The 26,050-nt window shown below is 41.0% G+C and overlaps 2 protein-coding genes and 1 long non-coding RNA gene across 3 annotated transcripts in view; 1 reads left to right on the forward strand and 2 right to left on the reverse strand.

The window, feature by feature from the left end:
- Nucleotides 1-475: 475 nt before the first annotated feature.
- Nucleotides 476-16,620, forward strand: SCCPDH (saccharopine dehydrogenase (putative)). The gene is made up of 13 exons (XM_075064213.1): nt 476-781; nt 1,784-1,896; nt 2,906-2,986; nt 6,141-6,270; nt 7,519-7,568; nt 8,069-8,199; nt 8,808-8,925; nt 11,003-11,122; nt 11,206-11,262; nt 11,698-11,809; nt 14,903-14,984; nt 15,995-16,454; nt 16,485-16,620. The coding sequence occupies exons 1-12, from the start codon at nt 577-579 to the stop codon at nt 16,098-16,100; spliced, it is 1,305 nt and encodes a 434-aa protein (XP_074920314.1). The 5' UTR covers nt 476-576; the 3' UTR covers nt 16,101-16,454; nt 16,485-16,620.
- Nucleotides 16,621-16,907: 287 nt separating this feature from the next.
- LOC116836999 (uncharacterized) lies at nt 16,908-17,383 on the reverse strand. The gene is made up of 3 exons (XR_004376590.2): nt 17,295-17,383; nt 17,108-17,213; nt 16,908-17,000 (listed from the first exon to the last, which is right to left on the reverse strand). It is a non-coding gene; the product is annotated as an uncharacterized LOC116836999 (long non-coding RNA).
- Nucleotides 17,384-19,584: 2,201 nt separating this feature from the next.
- The window catches only part of LOC116837008 (kinesin-like protein KIF28), a 52,239-nt gene continuing 45,773 nt past the window's right edge, over nt 19,585-26,050 (reverse strand). The window contains exons 20-23 of the mRNA XM_075064578.1: nt 25,893-25,996; nt 20,616-20,766; nt 20,158-20,355; nt 19,585-19,685 (exon numbers count right to left, since the gene is read on the reverse strand). Coding sequence (XP_074920679.1) covers nt 19,585-19,685; nt 20,158-20,355; nt 20,616-20,766; nt 25,893-25,996 — 554 coding nt within the window. The remainder of the gene's footprint in view (nt 19,686-20,157; nt 20,356-20,615; nt 20,767-25,892; nt 25,997-26,050) is intronic.

The raw sequence follows: 26,050 nt of genomic DNA on the forward strand, positions 1-26,050 counted from the left end.
AGCCCGCAAGGAGCTCTCTATTGGCCACAGGACCTTATGCTGCCTTTAGCAAATGCTGTGGTATTCAGTCATTTTGGGCATTGCTCTGCCTGCAATTGTTGCACTCCTTTGTGGGGCAGTTCCTCTTTGCAAACGTTGGGGCCTCAGTTTTCACCTAATTTTGTTTCCAATTATGCAGCCTGCGGTCGCTGCAAGGCAGATTGTTTGGCAAACGCATTTTAACAATCATCTCTCTCTAAAACTTGTTTGCAAACCACGGCACAACTCGTAAGGGAGCCCTGCCCAATCTCTACTCAACTCCGCTGAGCAAAAAAAGTCAGTTTGCTTCTATGGGGGGGGACGGGTCCCCACCCCTGCTGCCTGCTCGGTGCCCGCAGCGGTCTCGGCGGCCGCGCGGCCGCGCGTGGGCGCGCTTCGGTGCTGCGGTCGTGAGCAGCTGGGGAGAGGGGCGGGGCTGCAGTGGGCAGGCGCGGTCACGTGATTCCTTTTCAGGGGCTGGGTGGAGTCCCGCGCCCACCGCTACTAGTCCTGCGGCAGCTCGCGCCGCGTTCAGCCGGTCGTGCGCGCTCTGTCTCCATGGCGACCCGCGGCGGGGCGGCGGCCGGGAGGCCCTACGAGCTGGTGGTGTTCGGGGCCTCGGGCTTCACGGGCCACTTCGTGGCGGAGGAGGTGGCGCGGGTGGCGGCCGGGGCTGAACTGCGGGGCTCGCTGCGCTGGGCCGTGGCCGGCAGGAGTCGGGACAAGCTGCAAGGGGTGTTGGACAGGGCGGCGGAGAGGCTGGGTAAAGGAAGAGGAGGGCCGAGCCTGACAGGGGCTAAAAAACGGGGGACCCGGCTCTCGCCCCCCCATATCCCTGCCCGGGTTCCCTCCCCCTGTGGTGATAGCAACTCCCCCATCGCCTTGGCCGGTCACCCCGTCTCCCTGTGGTGATAGCAGCACCCGCCCCCTGAGCCCCGTCCCCCCTATGGCCCTGCTTGGCCTCCCCCCTCCCCCAATTGCCTGCCTGGGTCCCCCATCTTCCTGTGGTGATATCAGCACCCCCCCATTGCACTGCCCAGCATTCTGGCTGCATTTCCTTTAAGGCCCACCCATGGCCTAGCCCTACCCAATCCCCCCGCCTCGGTGGGCATAGCAGCACTCCCTATAGGGACGTCTATGCCACTCCCCCCCCCCTTCCCCCCGCAGATAGCAGTGTCCTGTGCCCCTCTCCACCTGTGGCTGGGGCCTTAAGAGCTCTTTTTCCTGTTTCACTCTCCTTTACCTCCTAACATTTTGGATAGAAGGGGCAACTGGGCACGAATGTTGGGGGAGCCCTCCTTCAAGAGCCTGTGAATGGAGTGGGGATCTGGTCTCCGCAGGCTGCTGAGCCGTCAGTAAGACTTGGGCAGCTCTGCTGTAGTGGAGTGGCCTTGTAATTTGTGTTTGGGACCTTGAACAGCAACTGTGATAGCAATTATTATTCATAATAATAGTCAGAGTCTCCTGGTCCTATTAATCAGGCCAAGATCCCTTGCAGCTGTTGAGAGGTTGCATAGGATGTTGCTGATGTTTACCTCTGACACCACTGGGGTTTAATCCTTCTCTGCCCCACAAAATGGAGGGAAAAGTCCTAGTTTGTTAATGTGCTGGAAAAGCATCCCATTTCCTTCCTATCCTTGTTTCTATTCATACCATAAATAAGACAATAAGAACTGTAGTTAAAAGAAAGAGCTAGTAAATTTGATGAGGATAGTAAGCTGATAGTACCGGGCTCCTCTTTTAAGACTTAGTCTTTGATTCTCAGGAAAGCCAGAGCTAAAGTCAGAAGTTGGCATAATACTATGTGATGTCAGTGACCCATCCTCCCTTGCTGATATGGCTAAACAGGCAGATGTTGTTCTCAACTGTGTGGGCCCAGTAAGTATCAGTCTTCTAAGTTCAGAAACAAAATGGGCAAACAAGCAATTCACATGCTGTTACAGACGAAAGGCTTTGGTATACTGTGAACTTGTAGTAACTGAGTATGCGGTCTTTTAAGATCAGAACACGAGCTGTGAAACTCTTTAAAAAAAAAAATCGTTTCTGGAATAAATATTAATGAGATTATGCTGCTGCTTCGGACAGTAAATTTGGAATGGCTGCTTATTGCACATGAAGTATTGCACCATAGTTGCATATGTTTTGTTTAGAAAATAAAACCAGTAAAGGCAATTTAATCTAGTTAATTATTGTTTTGCATTAATACTAAAAACAAATTTAGATTTATCATGTGCTCTACTCCTTCATTCTACATGTCTTGGCAGCACCTATCTTCCAGCTCTTGCCCTTTGATCTACTGTGGATGAGTTGGCAGAGGGAATTCTGCAACTGAAATTTTAAAGGGATACCAATAACTAAGAATCAGACAACTATAATAGATAACATTTTTCAGACAGTACTAACCACACAGATGTTTGCACCTGAAAGATTAAAGCCAACAATTTGTTCTCTGTCTTACTGCACTTTAGGTGTGTATTGAATTTGAATGTTTCCCCAGTATAATTAATTTTCCTTGTTGTTTGTGTGAGTCTAACACAGCAATAGAAGAGAGAACATTTTAATTGAAAAATGTAATGTAAATCCACAAAAACTGGCTGAGGAATCTGAAATAGATGCAGTGCCTGAAGCCACTTCAAAGTGTTTGTCTTTTAAATAACCAATTAAATTTCAAGTTGATGGTATCCCTTTAAATTCCCCCAAAGAATGAGTTCAGGAATTTTAGATCAGCATAGGGCAAACTCTGTTACATTTTGTTGGTATTCCCTAACAAGTGGTAATGCCCAACCTACTGTGATAATTTGCTCCATTTAGCAAAACTGTCTGTAAAATATTTGCTTTTATCGAACATTTGCCAAGTAAGATAAATAGCTTCCTTTTCTGTTTATAGTACAGGTTTTTTGGAGAACCTGTAGTGAAAGCTTGTGTTGAGAATGGCACAAGTTGCGTTGACATCAGTGGAGAACCTCAGGTATGTGACATGAACAAATGAATGAATTATTGCTTGAAAACATCAGATGAATAATTTAGTAAAGACAGTTCTATTGAATATATTTGGGTCACATCTTTAGATCTCACTGATATTTCTGAACAGGAAAAATATTTTCCAGTCTCTAAGCTGTGGTTTTTTTAAAATGTGTTCTTAGTTTTCCTTTCTTACTCTTAGCAAGAGTCATTAGAAACAGTGTGGGACTGAAAATTAGGAACTCATGAATTTTAAATCCCAACCTTGACTGTGATGTCATCTGGGGGTTTCATCTTTTACATTATTTTCCAAACCATAAAATAGGAATATTAACTACTTGTTTTCCTACTTCACAGAAGTGTTGAAAGGATTAGTTCAAGTGAATAAAATGCTTTGAATACATATAGCACTATATAAGTGCTGATTAATAATACTGGGTACAATTTTCAAAAGTGCTCAAGTGACTTAGGAGGCTAAATTCTACTTCCAGAAATGATTTTAGCTAAATTGTTTGGGAAATCTTGAAAATTCAAAATTAGTAAAATATCATTCTCTTGGTAGGTTCCCTAGATATAGATTGTAACTTTTCTATGGGATGGGTTAGTGGTCTATGTTACACATGTGAAATACCTCATCTCGCTGGAGATTCAGGTTCAAATCTTGGTAGAGTTGACTCATAGACGTATTTTAGAAGAGACCTTTAAAATGTAATTCCTTTCTGCCGTGTGTGTGCACATTAAACATTCCATGTACGCTATTTTTAACAGTAGGGATTTGCTCTGATGATCTTGATTAAAATGCTCCCTCCCTCGCCTCCCAAATGAGCAACGTAATACAGTAACTCCTCGCTTAACATTGTAGTTATGTTTCTGAAAAATGTGACGTTAAGCGAATCCAATTTCCCTGTAAGAATTAATATACATGGGGAGGGGGGGTTAGGTTCCAGGGAAATATTTTTCACAGACAAAATCTGACTGTCTATATATCTATCATTTATTTATATATTTATATATATATATATATACACACACACACACACATACACAGTATAAGTTTTAAACAAACAATTTAATACTGTACACAGCAATGATGTTTGTGAAGCTTGGTTGAGGTGGTGAAGTCAGAGGATGGGATATTTCTCAGGCAATGGCTTACTGCTAAATGATGAACTAGCACTCAGCTGAGCCCTCAAGGGTTAACACATTGTTAATGTAGTCTCACAGTCTACAAGGCAGCACAAATGGAGGGAGGAGAGACCCTGTGTGCTGTGTGAGAGATGCGCATTGCACCTTTAAGTATGCTAACGCCACTCTAAATATGTTGCCTTTTTAAGTAGAACAGCAAGTTAAGACTGCAGCTGCTGGCAGCAAGCCCCTTCCATTCTGAGCCCTGTCATGTCCTCCCTGCTCTAAGGAGATGGGGAAAGCGGGGGGCAGGAATAGGGGCGAGGGGGATCCCCTGACATTAGCCCCCTTCGTCTCCCCCCTGCACAGCAAGCAGGAGGCTCCTGGGAGCAGATCCAAGGCAGAGTGCAGGAGCAGCACGTGGCAGTGGGGGGAGGGACAGCTGAACTGGCAATTGATAGTCTGCTCGGTGGCTGCTGCATAGGGAACTTAGGGGAGCAAGGAGCTGATGCGGGGCTGCCAGTCTACCCTAGTTCCAAGCCCCCACCAGCTAGCTCCAACAGGCTGCTCTTTCTGCAAGCAGTGGACAAAGCAGGTGGCCGCCAAAAGATGTTATAAGGGAGCATTGCGCAACGAGCATGTTCTCTAATTGATCAGCAATGAAACAACGTTAATGGGGACGATGTTAAATGAGGAGTTACTGTATGTGCCTGGAAGATGCCAGCGTCTGCATTTCAGTGACTCAGTACGTGTATATACTTTTCCAGAACTTGGAGGTGATAAAGATGCTATATAAATGTGAAATATGACTGATCGGGTGTACGTTCACAGAGGATACATAAGTAAATATTAAAGGTTGATTTTTTTGCTGTCTTGTTCAGCTCCCTTAAAATAAATTATAGTTTGTACAGTTCTGTCTGTAATGATGCTTTAAAAAAAAAATAATTTAGTGAGATTTTAGGCCCCGATCCAACAGAACATTTAGGTGTGTGCTTAAAGTTAAGCACATTAATCGTTCCATTTACTTCAACAGGACTACTCTTGTGCTTACAGTTAAACACATGATTCAATGTTTTGCTGGATTGGGGTTTAAAATCTCACTTGAAAAAAATCACTAGCTGTCATGGTAGTTTAGGACTGGAATAAATTGCCTAGGGAGGTTGTAGAATCTCTGTCATTGGAGATTTTTAAGAGCAGGTTAGACAAACACCTGTCAGGGATAGTCTGATAATACTTGGGTCAGGAGATTGGATTAGAAGACTTCTCAAGGCCCTTTCCAGTCCCATGATTCTATAATTCAAAATTATAAAATGTTCTGTTGGTTGGTGATATTAGCTCTTAATGGCTCATAATTTTCTGTATGGTATTGGTGTAAAGGAAAAAGAGGAAATCATAATTATGCAGAATTAATCACTGGCCATATGGGGTGGCCAGAATGTAACACTGTATCTTCCACAGGAAAGAGAACAAAGATAACTTTCACTGAAACACCGGATTTAAAATATTTCAGGTGTTTCTGTGTGAGTGCCTTTTCAGTTGAGCTATTTGTTTTCAATGTATAAGATACATATCTTGACTGTCTTATACTTTACACAAAGATACTGTGAATATGTTATGACTAAAGAACATTGAATACTGTAAACAGATAAATTTGTGGTCTACTGCTATACTGATACCACCAGATGAGACTTGTGTTATAGACAATATGTGTATGATGTGAAGTTTTGTGAATAAATAGGCTTTTATTTTATTTAGAATATAAACCGTACTTCTATGAGTGATAGTCTCTATATGTATTACAAATGTGGATGTGCATGCGGCCATGTGCCGGATCTGGAAGTTTTTCAGCAGCAGTGTCTTTTGACCCGCACATGCTGATGTAAGGCTCCCTTCTCAATGAACCCGAAAAGGAGGAAGTTTCCTCTGTGTTATGGGTAAAGTTAGAATTAGTTAATTTAGCATGTTTCCTTGAAGTTCAGATTAAACCACAGTTCAGGATTATTCATCTTAAAATGTTTGTATTTAATATTTTTCAGTTTCTGGAAGGAATGTATCTGAAATACAATGATAAAGCTGCAGAAAAGGGGGTATATGTCGTTGGAAGCTGTGGCTTTGACTCTATTCCAGCAGATATGGGAGTCTTATACACCAGAGACAATTTGAAAGGTGATTTATCTAAGTGTGACCTTTATCTTGATAGTTATGTTGGGCTGAGAGTCACAATCCTTGATCCTGGTTTGTTTGTCGTGTGTTTATTGCTAAGGCTCAGATTTTTGTCATGGATATCTTTAGTACAAATCACAGACAATAAACAAAAATCCACGGAAGCCTCTGACCTGTCTGTGATTTGTACTAAACATATCCCTGACAAAATGGGGAGGGAGAAGGGTCCAGCACCCACAGTGGCTGGGAGCTCTGGTGTCCCCTTGGGCCCCCCTCGCAGCATCTGGGCAGCTGCTGGGGGGGGTCTTGCCCACTGTGGCTGGGCAGCTGTGGGGGTCCCCCTGTTGCTCACTGAAGCTGGGAACTCTGGTGTCCGCTTATTATCTGATCATTAGGAGCTGCTGGGGGCCTGCCAGCAGTGGCTGAGAGCTGCTGGGTTGCTTGCTGACAGTTCCAGCCCCAGGGCAGAAAATGTCACGGAGGTCTCTGGAAGTCACGGATTCCATGACCTCTGTGATACAATGGCAGCCTTATTTATTGCTTATGAGAGAGACAGTAGTAGATGTTGGAGCCATAATATACTCTGTCGTTCTGTCAGTGTCCTATTGTTACTATTTTGTCTTTAAGAAGGACAAATGTGTAGAAGCTAGACTGAAATGATTAAACTAATTTCAGCTGTAACTTGACCCCACTCTCAATTATGGATTCTGTGTCCAGTAGAATTGCATTTAGTATACTGAATACCTTTCATTGTGGAACAAGTTGATTTATAGTATGGCACTCAAAAGGGCTACCAAATTTTGTGACTTCATCTCTAAATGTCAATAGCCTACATAATGCTTAATGTCAAAGCAAAGGTGAAAAATGCTTTGGGCCTTGATGTTGTCTTTTCCCTTTTTTTCTTTAATTACTGAGCTGTCCTTTTATATATATATATATATATATATATATATATATATATATATATATATATAAAACAAGGATGGCAGCTCATGAGTGAGGATATCATACACTCTGATAAAAGCACTTTGCCTGTGGTACTCAATGTGAATAAAATAACCTTGGCTTACAATCTTACTTTATCTCCAAGGAAAATAAACTATTTCAGTACTGGAGTCTTACTTTACTCTTCCTCCTCTGCTAGTGATGTCAGTCCTCTGACAGTCTGTCTGGATGTGTCCCTCAGTGGGTGAACTACTATCTAGTTCACTGCTGTATGACTGCATATGCTATTTTTTTTCCCCATTAAAGGTAACCTAACTGCAGTTGAAAGTTTCCTGACTGTGAAATCTGGACCTGAGGTTAGTTTGTTTATATTGTCTTCTAAAATTGCATACTTATTAGCCACAAGCATACATAATGTGAAAATTACAAAGCTTGTGAGACAGCAGCTAACCAAATAAATATTTTTTTACCCATAATCAAAATATCATATCCTTTGTCGCAGCTTTGCAAAACTGCTATGAAGCTATATCGGACCATGGAACAAGCTAGATGCCAGCCCTTATTGGTCTCGATGTAACTGATAACTAGTCTTTTGATTAAAAACATCTATCATAGCAAGGCTTATTTGTAAAGAGTGGTGGGGAAAACGTGGAAAATGTATGAAAACATAACAACATGAGCTGCTGTCAGTAGGCCAGTGCCCAGTATACTTTTTTAATGCAGCTGGTTGTGCATGTAGACATAGTATGAGAAATGTTAAAAGTAGTAATAAGGAAAGAGTTTCCCCAGGCTGGATTAAACATTAGGTCAGGATTTTAGATACTGGAGTAGTTACAGTTTTGTGGTATTTCACTAGGGTTACAGTATCCATGATGGAACCTGGAAGTCAGCTATTCATGGCCTTGCAGATCAAGATAATTTGAGGAAGCTTCGGAAGCAGATAGGACACAAACCTCTCCCAATCATTGGTGCAAAACAAAAAAGAAGGCAAGAGAAATTTTACAAAACTAGAATTTTGTTTTGTTTTAATCTCTTTCCCCTAGAGCTTTATAATTATATTTTTTTAATATATATTTCTAAAAGAAGGAATGTTTCCTGTCTGGTATAATTGGACAAATAACTTGTTTAAATAAAGGCTTAATGTATCTGATATTTCAAGATAAGGGGAAAATGCATCAACTGTTTGTTTGTTTGTTTTTTGGTAACATCAGCTGTACTGAAAGCTTTATTAGAGAAACTATTATGAGCACCTTTTGATCCTAGATTTACTGACTTAAACAATCGCATTTTAAAAGCTCTTACTGCTATGGAAGGACAAAATGTTGTACAGGCAGTAAGTCCAATTCATCCCTCGGTAATGCAATTGACTTTGGTTTGTGGTAGGGATGAATTTGGCTCAGGTTTCTGGATTATTTATTACTTAAATCCAAAGGAAAGAGAAATTAAAATGCTTATGGAAAAAGCTCTATTTTTGTCCAAGTTGTTACAATTGTAAGTCACTTTTAAAGCTTGCTAAGTTTTTGAAAAGAATAGCTATACAGGTGACATTACTGTAAGTGAAGGAAAATATTAAGGAATGTTTCTTTTGCCTTCAGAGGACTAGTGTTTTACAGTCAGGAATTCAAAGAGTATTGCATTCCATTCATGGGATCAGACGTCTCTGTTGTGAAACGAACTCAACGGTACTTGCACACACATTTGCAAGAAACACCTGTAAGTTTGTTTTTATATTTATAAAATCAGTGTTCTGTTGTGTTCCTTGTAGCACTTCCAGTGGTGTGAAAGCATCTCTTCAGTTTTTTTTTTTCTCCAAATCAACTATCTTCAGACTAGACTGGCTACAGATTTAGGTTTGCTAGAGAAGGGACAAATGCATTGTCTTTTGCCTTACTGAGCTTCAATCAAAGAAGTTAATAGTTGGGGGATCTTGTGGGAGACTCATTTGCTCCTAGAATCTCAGCTGGCAGTGGTGTCCTAGTTTTTTGTTTTGTTTTGTTTTGTTTTACCCCTCCCCACTCTGCAGTCTGTGCTTTGCTAGCTGGGTACCATCTTTCAGGTGTGGATCTAATACCATTTCTTCATGAGTCTTGTCAACTGTAGGCTAAACTACTTAACACACTCTATGCAGCTTGTCATCTTAGTGTTGTGAGCCATGTTGTACTGTATATAAAACAAGAACTCTGTATGCTGCAATGGCCTCCTCTTTGCCTTTGAGCGCAGTTTAACATACAGTTTAATCTATAAATCTCTATAAAGTCTGCACCATGGCTATCTGAGAATGCTTCTCTTTACATACCTTCCATACAGATGAGAGAGAGAGATGAACAAGTTCTTAAACTCAAAGTTTGTGGGAAGAGTTTTCTCATAAGAAGTTCTTGACCTTGGAACTTGTCTCTCTCGTCAGTTCATCAGAGTAGGTGTTCGCTCACTTTGGAAAGTTGGGTAATGTTCATCTACTTCTTCAGGTTTTTGCTGAAGGAAGGCTGAGGTGTGTTTCACTTACGAGACTGGGTGAAGCAGTTGTGTTAGAATATTGTTTATGCTCTTCAGAGAAGTATTGGGGCAATTTTAAGTTTATTTCTGTTGGTTTTTTGGACATAACCAAGTGTTGGAAGTATATATAGTTAATAATTTTCATTCTAATAATGATGTAATTTATGTCCAGAGGTTTAGGCAGTTGGCCCGTTATTACAAACATAAAATATAACAAATTTCGACTCTAGCTCATTCCATGTGATTCTGCACCATTCTAAACATGTTTAGATAAGATATTGATCCATACTATGCATTGGCCTTCATTATTTTAACCTTACTTACAGCATCAACCACTCTTAAAAATAGCCTCTTTTCTAGTTTAATATCTTCTAATGGTTTCCTATGTGCATTAAGGAATACTATTATTTCATTCCCTACTCCCCGCCCCCCAAACTGCCAGGTCTGTGTAGCATAGCAAGTAGATTGTGATCAAGGGGTAATGCCACTTTTGATCTGCACCTGGTGTTTTTATTGATGTCTGCGGGATTTGGGTGAGCAGATTGAGGGCAGCATCAATGTGAGAAATGCTCTATGTTCACAGTGCGTGGGTACTGAGCTTTTACACATTTTTTTCAGCAGTCTCCTGAATCATTTAAAACAAAGTTAGTTTTGCTTGTGTTGAGGCAAAAAAAGATGGGAAATGTAGTTTTAAAGGAGGAAGAAAAGTAATATGAATCTGGCTTACAATTTGTTTTGCACTGTTCTCTTGTTTACCATATTCCCCCTCTACAGCTTGTACCACAAAATTATACTTATTCTCCCCTTATTTTTTCTACTCACTGTGAATACTGAAAATGCAGCATTAGTCAGAGATGGTTGGAACTGAGTGTATCTGTATATCAGAAACAGCACAGCTGCAGTGTTTCTAGCGTAGATACTTTGTAAAGCGATGGAATGGGTCCTTCTGTTGCTGTGTTAAATCCACGTCTCTGAGAAGCTGTAATTAGGTCAATGGAAAAATTTTTTCTATTGACCTAGCAGTATCTATACCAAGACTTAGGGAACCTTCACTATCTTGCATAACATGAAATTTTTCACAGCCTTGGGTGATGTGTAGTACTTAAGTGACCTGACTTTGTAGAGTAGACCAATCCTAAAAGTTGTTTGAAGAGTCTTCAGAATCTTTCTGCGTGGAATATCTTTTGACATCAGCACAGTGGAATAGTTTTTTTGGATCTTAGATAAGAGCTGAGAAGCAAGTAATTGTTACGTAAATCTTTTACTGAAAACTTATCATTTTGTGTTCCTGTATTAGGTGCAGTATGCAGCTTATGCAACGGTGGGTGGTATTGCATCTGTTATTAAGCTGATGTTTGCTGGCCTTTTATTTTTTCTTCTCGTGAAGTTTAGCTTCGGAAGAAATCTCCTGACAAAAGTAAGTATTGTTTTTCATTTTTTAACATTTCAGAATGCTGGCCAGTTGCTTTTTCTAATTTAGTTTTGGGTTTTCTTTTGTAGTACCCAGAACTTTTCTCTTGTGGACGTTTTACAAAGAAAGGACCAACACAAAAGCAGGTAATTTAATTCTTTCTTCCACAGTTATACAGCATTTTGGTGTTTGCTTTTATTATGCAAATTACAGCGCAAAAGTCTAGAGTCTGCCACTTAGGGGTGTGTCTATACTGCAATAAAAACCTCGTGGTAGAAACTCTCAGTGCCTGAGTTAACTGACTTGAGCTCTTGGGGCTAAAAATTGCAGGGTAGACATTCGGGCTGGAGCCTTGGCTCTTAAATCTTGCAAGGAGGGTTTTAGAGCCCAAATATCTACACTGCTATTTTTAACCCAAGTCAGTTAATCTGGGCTGAGAGACTGGAAAAGTTCTTGGTGCAATATATATTGTTATGCAAAGGTATAAAAAGTGAAGTACACTTGCTAGACACACATTGTTGTATTACACAAAGAGATGGATACTCTGTAAATGAATGTACTACTTGTCTTCTGCATTGCAGATAGATGGATCATCTTTTACAATGACATTTTTTGGTGAAGGGTACTGCGAGGGCCAAGATCCACAACAGGGCAAACCAAATGTAAAAATCTGCACCCAAGTGAAAGGACCAGGTAAAGAAGCCAGAATATTTTAAAGTCAGCTGTTTGTCATGTACCCCTCTTCTACTGACCATTATTTTTAGCATTGTAAAGAGTATTTGAATATAGCTGGAAGCCACTGTATAGTTGCCAGCTGTTATAAAGAGGCAGTGATGTTGGAAGGAAATCCGCTTGTGGGTGTTATATAAGCAAGAAGTTAAACTGGGGAAATGAACCCACCAGATGTAAATAGCACTATTACGATTAAAAAAAATTAGCTTACTGCCTTAACTTACGGAGGACTTCCATTTCCTGTAGCAACCTGGAATTTCAATACTAATTGCATCTCACTCTGTTGTTGTTCCAAAGCTAAAAGCAGCCATTACTACTACCAAGCTACTTTTCCATAATTTTTGAGAAGAGTGCCTATGTACTGCTGTTAATTTTGATGGAATGTAATAGGCACAAAGAGTTAAAGGTGTTATGACCCCATCAATGTCTAATGTTAAACAATGTTGAGGGTTTGGTGTAGAGAGACCTTAACCTGCTTAGCATCATGGCAAACACATCATTAATAAAGGATTAAAGTATAGAAAAAAGAGAAAAAAAAAAAAAAGTTAATGCTTTTATTTTAACAGCATGCCTTGCTCCCTTTCCCTCTAGCTGGAAATTTTTTTTAAAAAGGATGCTCCCATCCCCAGTTGATGGTGTTTAGGTAGTAGTAAATGTCTTGAGAGGGTGGGGTGGAAGTTAGTTGGGCTGGAGCAGTTCCTGTTCTTAAATCCAATCCCTTTTCCTAAAAAACAAAATAAGATATACAAAAGGGGAAACAAAATAACTGTAAAAAATTGAAAATGCAGCTTTGCACTGGTGTTGACTCACTTCCATCCTCACTACTGAAAAAATACTATTGCACGTGGTTTTATCGGCCACTCTAAGACCCAGCAAACTTGTACAGGTTTTAACTGCCTCTTGGTTACAATCTTACAGCAGTGCTGCAAAATACGGTTTATACCAGACTCTTATTAGACAGAAGGAAAAAGGAGAGGAATAGACAAGATATAAGAAGGGAAAGGAAAAGGACACACAGAGTGTTTGTAAAAGAGAGTCTCTTATCTCAGGTGGTGGATGAAGTGAGGAAGCAGGTGGAGGTGGTGTTATCTGGGTCCCTTTCTGGAGCAGGAAGATGAAGGCCTAGTTGTGTGTTATGGCAGATCCTGGTGTCCCATGAGGCAGCGGGGGTGGAAGCCATGATGCTAAGTCTCTCTGCAGCTGTTGTTGGCTGCTTCTTTATTTCCCCTTCCCCCTCCAAAAAAGGAGTGGTGGGTGGAATAACCCCTCCCCTCATTGTCCACTAGTTAGGCCTACTTCCAGTACAATAAATTTTGATTTTCAGTCCCACCCTTCTGATGTTCACCAGGCATGATATTAATACCACCCTTGAGTTATATCACTAAGCCTTTTTGCATCTTTTCCCATCAGTATATGTTGTTTATGGCTTATTGTGACATTGTATGAACTTTTACTCATATGTCACAGTTGAGTTCACCATTAAGGTATATTTATAGGCCTAATTATTACAACAGTACTACTTTATGTAAATTTATTCAGTTTCTGATATTAGTCTCACTTCCTAGCTAAAAGTGATATGAAGAGAGAGTACTTTCATGATATTTTTGTGATTTACAAATTGACATCACGGTATAGTTACCAGTCTGTTGTAATTGGAGCCAATTGCTGGGACCCATATATTTCTAAGTTGACTGTGGTTGACAGTAAAGGAGTCCAGGGCTCATTCCTAGGTTCAGACATCTTGTCTGATGCCCTTACTTGGGATGTGGATACCAGTAAAGGAGTCCAGGGCTCATTCCTAGGTACAGACATCTTGTCTGATGCCCTTACTTGGGATGTGGATACCAGGGCCCAGCTGGCCTACGGTCACTCTGGGCTTCTAGTTTAACTTCTTTGGGGACAACTTGGGAGGAAAGCAAGGAACAGAGGTTTAGCTAAGTAATTTCTTTGCAGCCCAGAGTTCCAAATCTTTGAAAAGAACTGAGATGTACCTTCCCTGAGTCTATTCTCGCCTTTTGCAGGAAAGAGAACGAACACACAAGTCCTTATTGCACATGGCTGTGCAGAGGCCCTTGATCTTAAATATGGTCTGTGTGCCATGTGCTCATCCTGGGAAGCTTAGTCTCTGTATAGGGGCCTGCAAGGAGGGAGACTGGTGGTCCATGGAGGTGGGCCTGTAGTCAAGACAGTCACCTAGATTTCAGTCTTAGTGATAGGGAAAAGTTGTAGGCCCACTTATTACAAGACTAATTGAGCTCAGCTGTAAAATGTACATAAAAGCCCATAAGTGTCAAAATAATTTACAGTAATAAATGTTGATAGGAGAAGTTGCAAAAGGGAGACAGATGGAATTAGTACAAAGAAAAGGATCAACTGATATAACTCAAGGACCGTGTTAAGATCAGGCCTGCTAAACAAGAAGTGTGGAACCAGAAATCAGTGAACCAAAGTTAGGCCTAATTCGTGGACAAAATAATGAGGGGATGGGTCTTTGACAAGACAGATTGGTTAAGAGCAAGCCTCACCACATGGCTGCCATCTCCCACAGTCTTCTGAGACCTGAGGGATGTCCTAGCTGGAGAGTGGGACCTAGATAACACCACCCCCTCTACAGCTCCAGCTGAATCCCAAACACTGATGAAATAGGACCTGACTTCAACAGCAGCATCAGTCTCTAAACTAACTTTTTCTCCCCCAAAAGGTCAGTTATTACTGTCTGCCTGCCAAACAGGGATTTTTCTTTTAAAGATTGTCTCCAGCTAAAGGGAAAAGAAACATTACAATTCAAATACTTTAAGGTTTTCATTTTAACAAAGTATTAACTGTTTCCTTTATCTATCTTAAACATACTTTTAAACCTTTTATTAAATGATGTTCCCCCCCTGGTACTAAACAAGCAGAGGTCTCTTGCTACTAAACCCTGATCCATGTTGAACAGTGACTGGGTTAGGTTAATACTCTTGGCTCTATATTCCATCAGTTTTCAACGAGCTGTGTCAGACTATATTGGTGCTCAATAGAGAGATCTACTCCATTATCCATCTTTTTTTGCAGATGCTGGCTATGTTGCTACAGCAATAGCAATGGTTCAGGCAGGTGTAGCACTGCTAAAGGATGCAAGTTCTCTTCCTGAACAGTGAGTCTTTATTTTCCTATGTACTGTATGTGTGCACTCAGGGGCTCTTTTTAACCCCCTGGTCCTTTGTGCATTTAAAATGGAGCTGGAAAATGAACATCCAGGAAACACAGGGCATGCTCCTTATGTATCAAGTTATCCAATTTGTTTCAAGAGAGATTGACAAGAGCTGTGTCTTGACAAGATCAGCCACCTTTATTAAGTTCTGGAAAAACCCCATGCCAAGCAAAGCTTTCTATAATCCAGTGCATAATTATTTGTAATAACCAATTCTCACATTAAGTATTTTTAAATACTTATTCTGATATCTTCTGTAATTATATATTTATGAAGTTAAGACTTAATTGTCCATATAGCTAAATTTAGCTTTTTAGTCTTCCCCCTACTGCCCTGGGGCTGCTTCTCTGGCTAGCACAAAGGAGGTGTAGTTGAAGAAAAAATCACTGCTGCATATAGGGCAGAAGAGAAGCATAATTAAAATTAACCTTTGGTTATTTGGGCCATTAATATATCAAACAATCTTTTTGTATAAAAGTTACTTTTGAAATGCTTCAGGGCTGGCCATGCTGGTAGAGCTGTGTGTGAGAGAACTTGTTGCTGATCCCTGCCTTCATGGAGGGATTAGCATCATCACAGAGAGAGGATCCTGGGAAAGCAAGAAGCAGAGGGAATCATTGAAGAGCTACTCCTGAGTCTAAGACCCCTGATGCAGCAGGATTTCCCTGCCTCCTGTGTTAAGACTGTCCATCCATGAAGGCAGGCGTAAGGGCAGGTTTGTGTCCTTAGACTGTAAAATCCCTAAAATGAGCTTGCATCATCACAGGAGCTCCTGTTACAGGCACCAAAATCCTCTCTCAATTAATTCATAATACTGTATTTAGGACAAATGGTTGTCATCTTTGGTAGTCAGGTAAAATGCATCTAATTTGAGGACTGAATTCTCTTATTTTAAATGTCACAGTGATCATCTAGTGGTACATCTTTTAATGGTTTTATAATTCATTTAACAGAGGTGGCGTATATACTCCAGGAGCTGCTTTCTCTAAAACAAAACTGATTGATCAGCTGAACAAACGTGGCATTGAATTCTCTGTTATTAGCAAGTCAGAAGCCTGAAGTTTCAAAATAATTCCACAAACTAATGTACCAAAAGCTTCTTCAGATGTAAAAACCTAATAAATATTTACAAATGAGTTGTATTATTGCTAACAATGGCATTAAAAAAGGATTATAGCATTTTGTGTAGGCATTAGTGAACTAGCTGCTGCAGAGAGATACCACCACCTCATGCTTTAGGAGTATTAGAGGAAATTACTGCTTCAGCTTCTATTTAGATGCCAAAAATTAACCTCTTTCAGCTCATATTTATATAAAATTATAATGGGATGCATGTGTGTGTTTCAGGTCTGATCCTCTATAGAACTTTACTAGGTATTGGAACTCCAGAATGGTGGTAGATTGGGGCAGTAGGTGGAGAGCTTTTCAGGTAGATAACAGTAGGTTCTAAACATCAAGTTGTCAGTCAAGGGATTTACAAAATGACCTCATTTACCATAGAAGGGTCTGGATACCAAGTGCCTTAGCTAATCAAGCCATTACTTATGACTATTTAGAGGAAGGGACCACTTGTTTGTATAAGTACCAAACCATACACAATGACAACAGCACAAAGACATCACACTTCAATTTCTTGTAATTCTCAGTAACTTGTTGTAATGGGCTTTACAGTAGGAAAATTCAACTCCTTATTTCTAGGAGTTGCACTGAAAAACAAAAACATATTAGAAGTAGATGGAGTAATTAAGATAAAGACAGTTAATACAGGTCAAAAAATGCTAACAAATTAACTTACATGTTATGTAAGCGCAGAAGCTATCAGGATAGATGCTTCATGGTATAAATCTTACTCATGATTCTAGAGATGTGGAAGGAAATACTTTTGTAAGTGAGTTTCAAAGATTTAGTATGACAAGCAAGCGGCTTTGGTGCAGCTTAGTGTATGGTACAGTATATGACCTACACATCACATGCATCCGCCGCAGTGGGTATTCACCCACGAAAGCTCATGATCCAAAACATGTTAGTTTATAAGGTGCCACAGGATTCTTTGCTGCTTATATGACCTACAGCACTTCAATTTTAGAGTATGTGGTAATTTTAAGTCTGTACAAATTATCTGGGTAATTAACAAGAAAGCTGAGCTGCTTGATCTTCCAAGTACCGATTAAGCTAAGCCTGACTATGCTTTAAGGTTGTGTTTTGGCTATCCACCTACAATTGGCACACTGCAACAATTAATGATTAAGTAACTCACTGTTGCTCAAGAATTACTTACTTAGGCCATGCTTTCTCTCTTCTTTTTAACTATAAGAGCAACATCATTTTTCAGTCTGCATATGCTAGATTCAAGTTGCTCCCCAAAATCCTTCAACATATGTGATTGTCTCTCTGTAAAAAGATGTAGCAGCTGCAGGTTATCTTCTTCCTGCAAAAGACCAATAAAATTAATGAGTATATATTGGACTCTGTGTGCATGCTATTTTATACATCTTTTCCTTATGGATGTCTTAGAGTGGTGATTAAGGCAGGAACTAAAAAATAGAAGGTAGAAGTTGAAAGAACAGTAAATTCTCTCTAAAACAGAAAGGATGGGACAAATCACAGTTAAATTGAAAACTAGATGTGGATTCATAGCAGTGGTGCTTCCTGTTGAACAAAAATAGCATACATCACATAGCTGAGTTGGGAAAGTGAAGGAGGAGAGCAGAACAGCTCCTCGAGCTAGAATCAGCAGCAGTGAGTCACATTGGGAAGATATGCAATGCTTTTCACCTCTCCAGCCATCTCCCAATTGCACTAACTTTCACACCACCTCTCCCATTAAGGATCAGTTTACACACACAAATTGATAGCAGTGATGTAGAGCAAGTGTATTTCTACTAGTTCTTTATGGCCGAAATCGGGGAAAAAAAAAACTGTGGTCAAAATAGGTACAGACAGGTATGTATATTTTCCTTTAGTACTTAGTCACACAGGTACTAATGACCCAACAACTTCTGTGCACTGGGTTTTGAAAACAGCCTGTAGTATAGATCAATTCAGTTTTGCTTGCCTTTTGCAAGGATCCTGTGACTTTTTTCCCCATAATAAATTGTTATTCTACGCAGAAAAGATTAAATGACTTTTTTTTTTTTTTTTTACAATGTCTGTTCCTACAGAACTGAGTTTAAAATGGAGAAGTGATAACAATTTGCTTTATTATAGTGCCAACCCCACTACCAAAGGCTCCTGTACATGGCTATAAGAATAATTTTCCATATAGCAATACACATTTAATTCCTATTATACAAAATGTCTACTCCTCAACTCTGTAGCCTAGTCTGTACGGATCCTTAGCATTTCAGAAACTATAATTTAACACACAAAATGAAATTGCAGCTCCTTCTGCAGATGCAGCACTGAGGATTAGGATCAAATGTAAGAGAAATTACTGACAGTGATTTGCAAGGAGCTGAACTAGCAATAGGCTAGTAGTGGCTACTTCTGTGTTTTGTCCCCCTTAGAGTTTGGTGTTCGTGCTTCATAATGTATAACAAAGATCTAAAAGATATCTTACATTAGAAATTCAGATCTTGTCTACCCTGTAAGATACTATGGGTGATGGAAGTTACAACATTCAATACAAAAAAAGGAAAATTTTCTTTCAATAGTTAATTTTTTTCCCCTTAATGACTATTTAATGCTAAAGACCTACAACCAGAGGAAGGCTAAGGTTTTTCAAATCTGAACTGAGGAAAAATCTTTATCTGATGCTCCTTTCCACCCTCAACAACTGAAGCCCTTAACAGTCTATTTTTTAATGTAAAAAAAAAAAAATAGTAGTAAAAAAAGGCCCCAACACCCTTTTACCCATTTCAGGTCACCCCAGTTTTACTCCTAATGTGCTGAAGCACAGTACATGTAAAATGAATAATTACTGAGTCACAACGAAGTGAAATGAGTTTGCTTACTCACATCTGGAGTAGCCCTGAATCTTGATTAAGCTGCTGTAAGGTACGCAGTGTAGACAGAGCCTGAGAGGCCAGAGCAAATAACGATCTACCTATCTCTGTCTTCGACCTTGTGATAACACATATTCCCCTCCTCTATTTACTTACAGAGAATCTTATAGTTGCTATTGAAGTTGTGGGCAAGATGTGATGTATACATAACTAGTTATGAAGAACTGAGAATGAGCAACCCAACAAGGTTAACTGAGCAGAATGGTAGTAGGCTGAGGGAATGCATGCTGCATCTAAGGCTTACTGTAGGCAGAGTAAGACAGCTAGGATCTTGTGGTTGGCAAGGAGCTGGAGATTGTGGACCCTTGAGGGGAGCTTGGGCAAGTGAGCAGTAACAGCAGTTGTGGCCTTGATAAAGGAGGAGGAGGAGGTGGTCAGGGACGCCTAGAAGCACTAGGCAATCACTGTTGGTAGCAGCTGCCATTTACAGAAACAGCATAAAAGACAAGCAGCAAAAGCGGTTGATCCTGCACACTGCCCATTTTCAAGGGGCCTCCAGGCTATCAGCTATAGTCTAACAGCACTGTTATGCCACGCAATCAAAGAGACTGACTTTTAATAGGAGACTGACCCATTTTGGAGTTTTTCATGTAGAAACATTTTTCTTCCACAATTAGGGTGCTTGAGGGATGTAATGAGGCTTTAGTGAAACAAACCAGGAAAACCACAACATGGAAATTTTTCTGCAGAGGCATCTTTCTAGAGGTTGGAACTAGAAACTAGTGCATGTCTTTTCTTATGAAATCATCACAGAAATGTAGATTTTGAAGGGATCTTGAGAGGTCAAGTCCAGCCCCTTGTCCTCAGGCAGGACCACGAAAAACTAGACCATCCCTAACAGGCGTTTGTCCAACCTGTTCTTAAAAACCTCCAGTGATGGGGATTCCTTTGGAATCCTATTCCAGAACTTAACTACTCTCATAGTTAAAAGTTTTTCCTATCATCTAACCTAAATCTCCCTTGCTGCAGGGAGGGAAACAGCAGCAACAGCAAAGGACAAGATCAGTTGTATCTTCATTCTTAGGTAGTCAAAGCTCGGTTTTACACAATGATTTTTAAGTCATAAAAGAGTTCTGGTTCTCATTTTTGAAAACTGCATAAAAAAGTCATACATACGGGGGGTTTGCTGTGCTTCAGCTTCAGTAACTGCCCTCTCACTATGTTCATGTTTTGGTAGAAGACCTTAAGAGCTTTAGCAAAATCAGCATCATAGCTGGTCCGATGGTTGCACATCTGGTCAGCTTCCTTTGAAGAGACAGGCTGTTTGGTCATCTTAATTGCCCTTTTATTAGGAGACTTTAATTTCTTACCTAGAATGAACAATAGGAGGAATTTTATTAGTTACCAATAAAATAAAACCTAGACTGACAGAGAAAATATTTTGTTCTGCATTTTTATATTGTCATTAGATGAAAGTGATGAAATTTCATCCATATTTTTTTCTCCAATGAGAGAATAAAGTTCAGTGGCATGTAAACAAACTCTCAGCACCAGCTGTTCCAGGAGGCTCTAACCACAATACATAACAGAAGCATGCAATTTTATGGCATGGTTTGTGTTTTGCACTGACTTTCACGGTGTCCTGTCTCCCATTTCTTCAGTTTATCTTTAAGAAATACATTTTCTTCTCTTAAAGCTCTGTTAATATCTCTGAGAAGCTCAGTCTCCTCTTCCAACTTCAGCAGCTTCAGGTAAAGATCAGATATCTGGTTAGTTGTGCCCTATAAAAGAAAACATTCAAGTATCAACACCAAGATGGATTTTTAGCTATCAAGGACTTCTACAGATGGATGTAAGGTTTTAATGGAATCATGACCTCCCTGCCATGGAAGCAGTTATGTACCACACACACTGTTTACGCTATTGTGCAAACTAAGTCTGAGGAACAATTTATATTTCAATCCACTGATCAGAAATGCCATAGTATATTAACATTTATTCTTTGCTTGATGTGCCACCACTATGATATGTAGTGCCTGTGTACAAATTTTATAGTCACACCATATCTGCCCATACAAAATCCTACTCACCACTCTTTGATTCAGCCGTTCACTCTGTTTTAATGCAAGATTATTTTTAAAAATCAGTATCATTTGACCAAGATAAATTAGACCAGATCTTAACAGGATAAAGACCATCTTTTGCAAGTGTGTACAGAAATACTGGCTATCTAAGAGTGACTACAGTATGAAAGACAGAAAGAGAAGCATTTAAATAGGAACTTCAATGGTTTGTTTTTTAACTAATTAGAGACTGTGTGACATCAATTTACCTTTTAGAAAATCAGGTGCTGCAGGTCCTGGAATAAAGTTCCAGAGGAAGCAAGAGAAATAAGATAGCAGATGGTCTAATTGGAAAACAATGTGCCATCCTAAATAAATTCAAATTAATTGACAGCAGAAAATAAAGAACAGATCTGTGTACAGCAAAGCACCTATATGATTTATAGTTCTGTTACTTGATCTACAGGGACGCTCACTTGCCTTTCATTTATTAACACTCTATGGATAACGATGCTGACCTCTTTCTAAAGTGTTTCGAGAGCTGATGAGAAGCGCTATGTAAGAGCTAGGTATTTATTATTATTATTCAAGTGGTCATTCATTTTCTTTAAAATGTAACTCAAACTGTTAGTTTCTCCAGTTGAAACAATCGTAAATGACAAGCTAAAATAACTATTTTGCAACCAGTTCATTTCAATGAGATTTTTATTAGAATAACAGGACACACAAGTGTTACCAAAAAGTGTAAAGAAGAGTCAGACCAGATTCTCAGCTGCTCCATTGTCCTCTGAGGTTGCTAACAGTAGTGGCCAGAGGGTGCTACGCTGCCTGTAGGAATTCTGAGGTCATGCATGTTTCCTTCTGGAATGTACAGGTCATGGGACTGCAGGGTAGCCCTGGAGACCTTTCATGAATGGAGTGCCTCATTAGTCTTTGAATCAAAAAATGAATTGCCTTCAAAGGGAAGGTCCTCAAGGGTGACGTGGACCTCCCTGGGCATTCTTGATACCTGGAACCAGGACGAAATCTTCATTGCCACAGATGTAGCCATTGTGCATGCCACTGTGTCCAACATGTGAACTACTGTTTGTAGGGAAGTATGAGTTATCAGCTGCCCTCATTCAATATAGATTTTAACTCATTCCTATGTTCATATGACATAATTTAAGACCGCATGTCCCAGTGTGAAAGATTTGGTAATTAGCTACTTACATCTAGAAGCAGGGTGACTAATAAGCTTTATGTTGATGTACATCCAACTTTTTGGGGTCTTTCTCCTGTGTGTTAGTTTGGGGGGGGGGGGGGGATCTTGTGGTTTGGACTTCTCTTGGACAGCTACTACAAGAGGTTCTGGTAGTGGGGGAGAAAAAATGTATTCCAAGTCCTTGGCAGAGACTTGGCCTGTCGCCATGCTTGGATAGAGTTGGAATCTATGCTGGAGTCTGCCATGGTCTTTTGCAGGTTGCAGCAGCCCCTGATTTATAGGCATGGCAAGGTACAAAATGCTCAGCAGTTTGTGATTTCTCTTGCACCACCTCCAATGATATGTTGAAAGACCCTGTGTTGTATTTAATAAGATCCAGGAACATCTTAGAAAATGCCAACTGGAGAAGTTCACTGCCTACTGGAGAAGAGGACAAGGGGTTCACTGCCACATTGGGAAAGATGAGGAAATTGGAGCTGGGATTTCTTCTTTGAAGGGTTGCAGATGTGTAATCCACTCAGCACATCGAAGCAGACGTGCACAAGTCCAGCACACTGAAGCTGGAGAACTTTGCCTAGCAGTACCTGTTGGAGTGCCACTCACGCTCTGTGGCCTTTACCCCTTCTTCAGCTATTTAAGGGCAGTGCCGCCCCAATTTCCCTTCCCCTGTTTTTTCTCATCACCTGGAGCTGGAATCAGAGCATTCTGTTGTGGTATCTCAGATTTTGTTGTACACAGCTGAAAGTACTACCTTCGGTTTAGTTCTAGTAATTTAGTTAGGACAGATTGTTATCCTGGTGCAATACCCTCTCCAGAGTTTTAACACTGTTCATTCCCAATATGACCCTCCACAAGGTGCCTGTAGTGCTTGGGAGAAGTGCACATTACAGAAAGGTAACATAAGAACATAAGGTGCTCTATATCTGCACATCAATCAAGAAAAGAACACAGGTGGTGAGGGACATGCACTTCAAGCAGCACCTTATGGAGCAGGCCACGAGACCCCTACAATCCTGGGGACCTCCAGGACTGTCCAGCCCCTCAGACAACTTCAGAACCAAAGTGAGCCAATGTTCCTCAGTAAGACTCTGATGCCTTCCCCAGGAGGAAGAGAGAATCATTCTCCTTCCTCTGGTCCTCAGGGAAAAAGGCCTCAAAATGGACTGCAACCACTCCAGAGCTCAGGAAGATTCTGCCTCCTCTTCCAAGAGTGCAGACTGATACTGTGATTCTTCTGGTACCCAGAATGGCGCTGGAGGATTTACCCACTCTCAGGTATTAAGGCAGCATCAATTGGACACTGTAACAAGCTCTGGTACCATCCATGGGATGCCCGTTGAGCCCAATACCGATGACATCAGCCCTAGTTCTTCACACACCATTGCCATAGTAGGCAGGAACAGAGAGGCAGGGCAAGTCTGATACTGACTCCCTAGTTATTCAGGAGCATTCAGCTGATGGGATGACTTCTGTGTGGTCCTCAGTGCTGCCAGGATTAACTGCAGACTTTGCACCATAATCTGTATTGTATAAGGCTCAGAGTGGGCAGCCAAGGTTGACCTCTTTATTGGTACAAAGGAGCCTTTTGGCACAATTACTATCTTCAGTACCAATGAGGACTGCAGGGCAGACCATGTCTAGAAGATCGGTAACAACCCAGCCTTCAGTGTTGTCTTCTGTTTTGGTATCAAGTGGGAGTGTGATTCCCCAGTCCTCAAGGCATTGACTTCTGTATCTGCCTTGGTACTTATGCAACTGACGTATTGGGCATTAGACGAGGCTGGATGTTTGCTTGGTCCACCTGCGGCGGCTCTCCCATTGCCTTCAGACGACTTGGGGGTTTGTCAGGATGGAGCTCAGGGACATTCTCCTCCTGTACGCTGGCTTTGAGACATCATTATCGTAGATTGTGATCCATAGGAGGTCTTGACAATCAGTACTGAGATTGGCACCGCTTCCACAGTAGGGACTCATGGACCAGTGTCTACTGGCCATCAATGCCATATTCCTATCACCAATGCCCTTCTTGGAATCCGGGGGTCATTCCTTGATCTGAAAATTCCCAATCTTCAACACACTCCTAGGCAAGGTCATCCAACCAGTCTCTGGTATCCCCTCCTCAGCCACCCATCTTGCAGACTCAGATGGAGGCTGCTTCCTCAGAGCAGGTTCAGCATGAGCTACCGCAGGAGGTTCCAGTGGCTCCGCTTCTTTCATCTCCCTGATACCAAATGAGACTGTGGCACTGACCTCTTCCTTTCCAGGGGCTGAGGATTTCAAGTTTTGCATCAGGATTTCCTGAAGTGAATGGTTTCAACCTGAGTTTGTGCAGGACCATACCCACAAGCTGAAGGACATTCTGCAGTCCTCCCTATAAATGAAGCACTGTTAAAACCCGCAAAGAGTGCTCTAATCTCATCTGGCCCATAACTCTTTTGTATAATAGCAGCTAATGAGAGATTGTGGCAAGGAAGATACAAGTCCATGCCTAAGGACAAGGATTCTACTCATGGTATTCCCTGATTCGCAAATCCAAGAGAGGAGTGGGATCTGTTCTTGATCTCCAGGGTCTCAAAGGTACACCAAGTACATGAGATACCAAATGGTGACCCTAGCTACTATCCTACCAGCTTTGAATCGTGCCTGGTTTGTTTGCTCTTCATCTTCAGGATACTTATTTCCATGTGGCAATTTTCCTGAGCCACAGAAGTTTGAGATTTGTAATCTCAGGGCAGCATTATCAATACACGTTCCCCTTTGGCCTCTCTTCAGCTCTTTGGGTTTTAACCAAATGCATGGTTGTAGCAGTGACTCTTCCCGGGAACAGAGGAATACATGTCTTTCTCGGCCCAGAAAACTGGTTCAAATCCAGAGATCAATTCCTTAATCATGTCTGGTTCACACTGCATCTCTTCAGTCACTCGGGTCTGATCCTAAACTAAATCAACTTTAGTACCAATGCAAAAAGTTGAGTTCATTGGGCCCAACCAGATTCTACAAGTTGGCAGGTATTTCTACTGAGTGAGCAATTTCACACTATTCATCATCTGTCTGTGTCCCTCCAGGGACACTGACTGCTGGAGCCTCCCGCCCTGAGGCCGACAGCCCAAACTGTCAGCCCCATTGCCATTATCTTAAAGGAGTCTCCTAATGTATCCCAGATTTTAAGAATTAGTTGCAACAAAAACTACGTAACAGTGGTGCTTTCTAAAGTGCTGAAGCAGGTCAGCAGCTAGAAGACTGTACTGTAGCTGTTTGATAAAACTCACGAGTGGACAAGATGCGTTATCTAGGACAGTGATTCTGTGCTGTACATATGGATCACTGCCTCACATGAAATACTGCATACTTCCTGGGACCCAACCTGCAATCTTTAATCACTAGAGTAGTCCCGTTAAGGTCAAAGGACTACCTGTGTGAATAACTACTCAGACCTGGTCTACACTAAAAAAAACTTAGGTCAGCTTAACTACGTTGCTCAGGGATGTGGATTTTTCCAACCCCCTGTCAGTGCAGGTAGTGTCTATGCTGAAGTGTCACAGTACAAGTGTAGACAAGCCCTCAGGGAAGTAAAAGCTTGCAGGTTCATCAGATCCCTGGTTTGACCAAAGAATGTTACTAAGAATTTAAGTGGACTCACCAGACCAATATTCTTTGCAATCACGGTTTTTGGATTGTCAACTATAATGGTGCCCTCATTTGTGACCATGTCTTGTAGGGAGTAGTCCAACTCAACGCACCCCTCTACATTGTGGGAAAGAGAGCCCAGTTAAGACTGTGGTCACACTCCTTCACTAC

The sequence above is a fragment of the Chelonoidis abingdonii genome, chromosome 3 (assembly GCF_003597395.2).
Source record: "Chelonoidis abingdonii isolate Lonesome George chromosome 3, CheloAbing_2.0, whole genome shotgun sequence".
NCBI lineage: Eukaryota > Metazoa > Chordata > Testudines > Testudinidae > Chelonoidis > Chelonoidis abingdonii.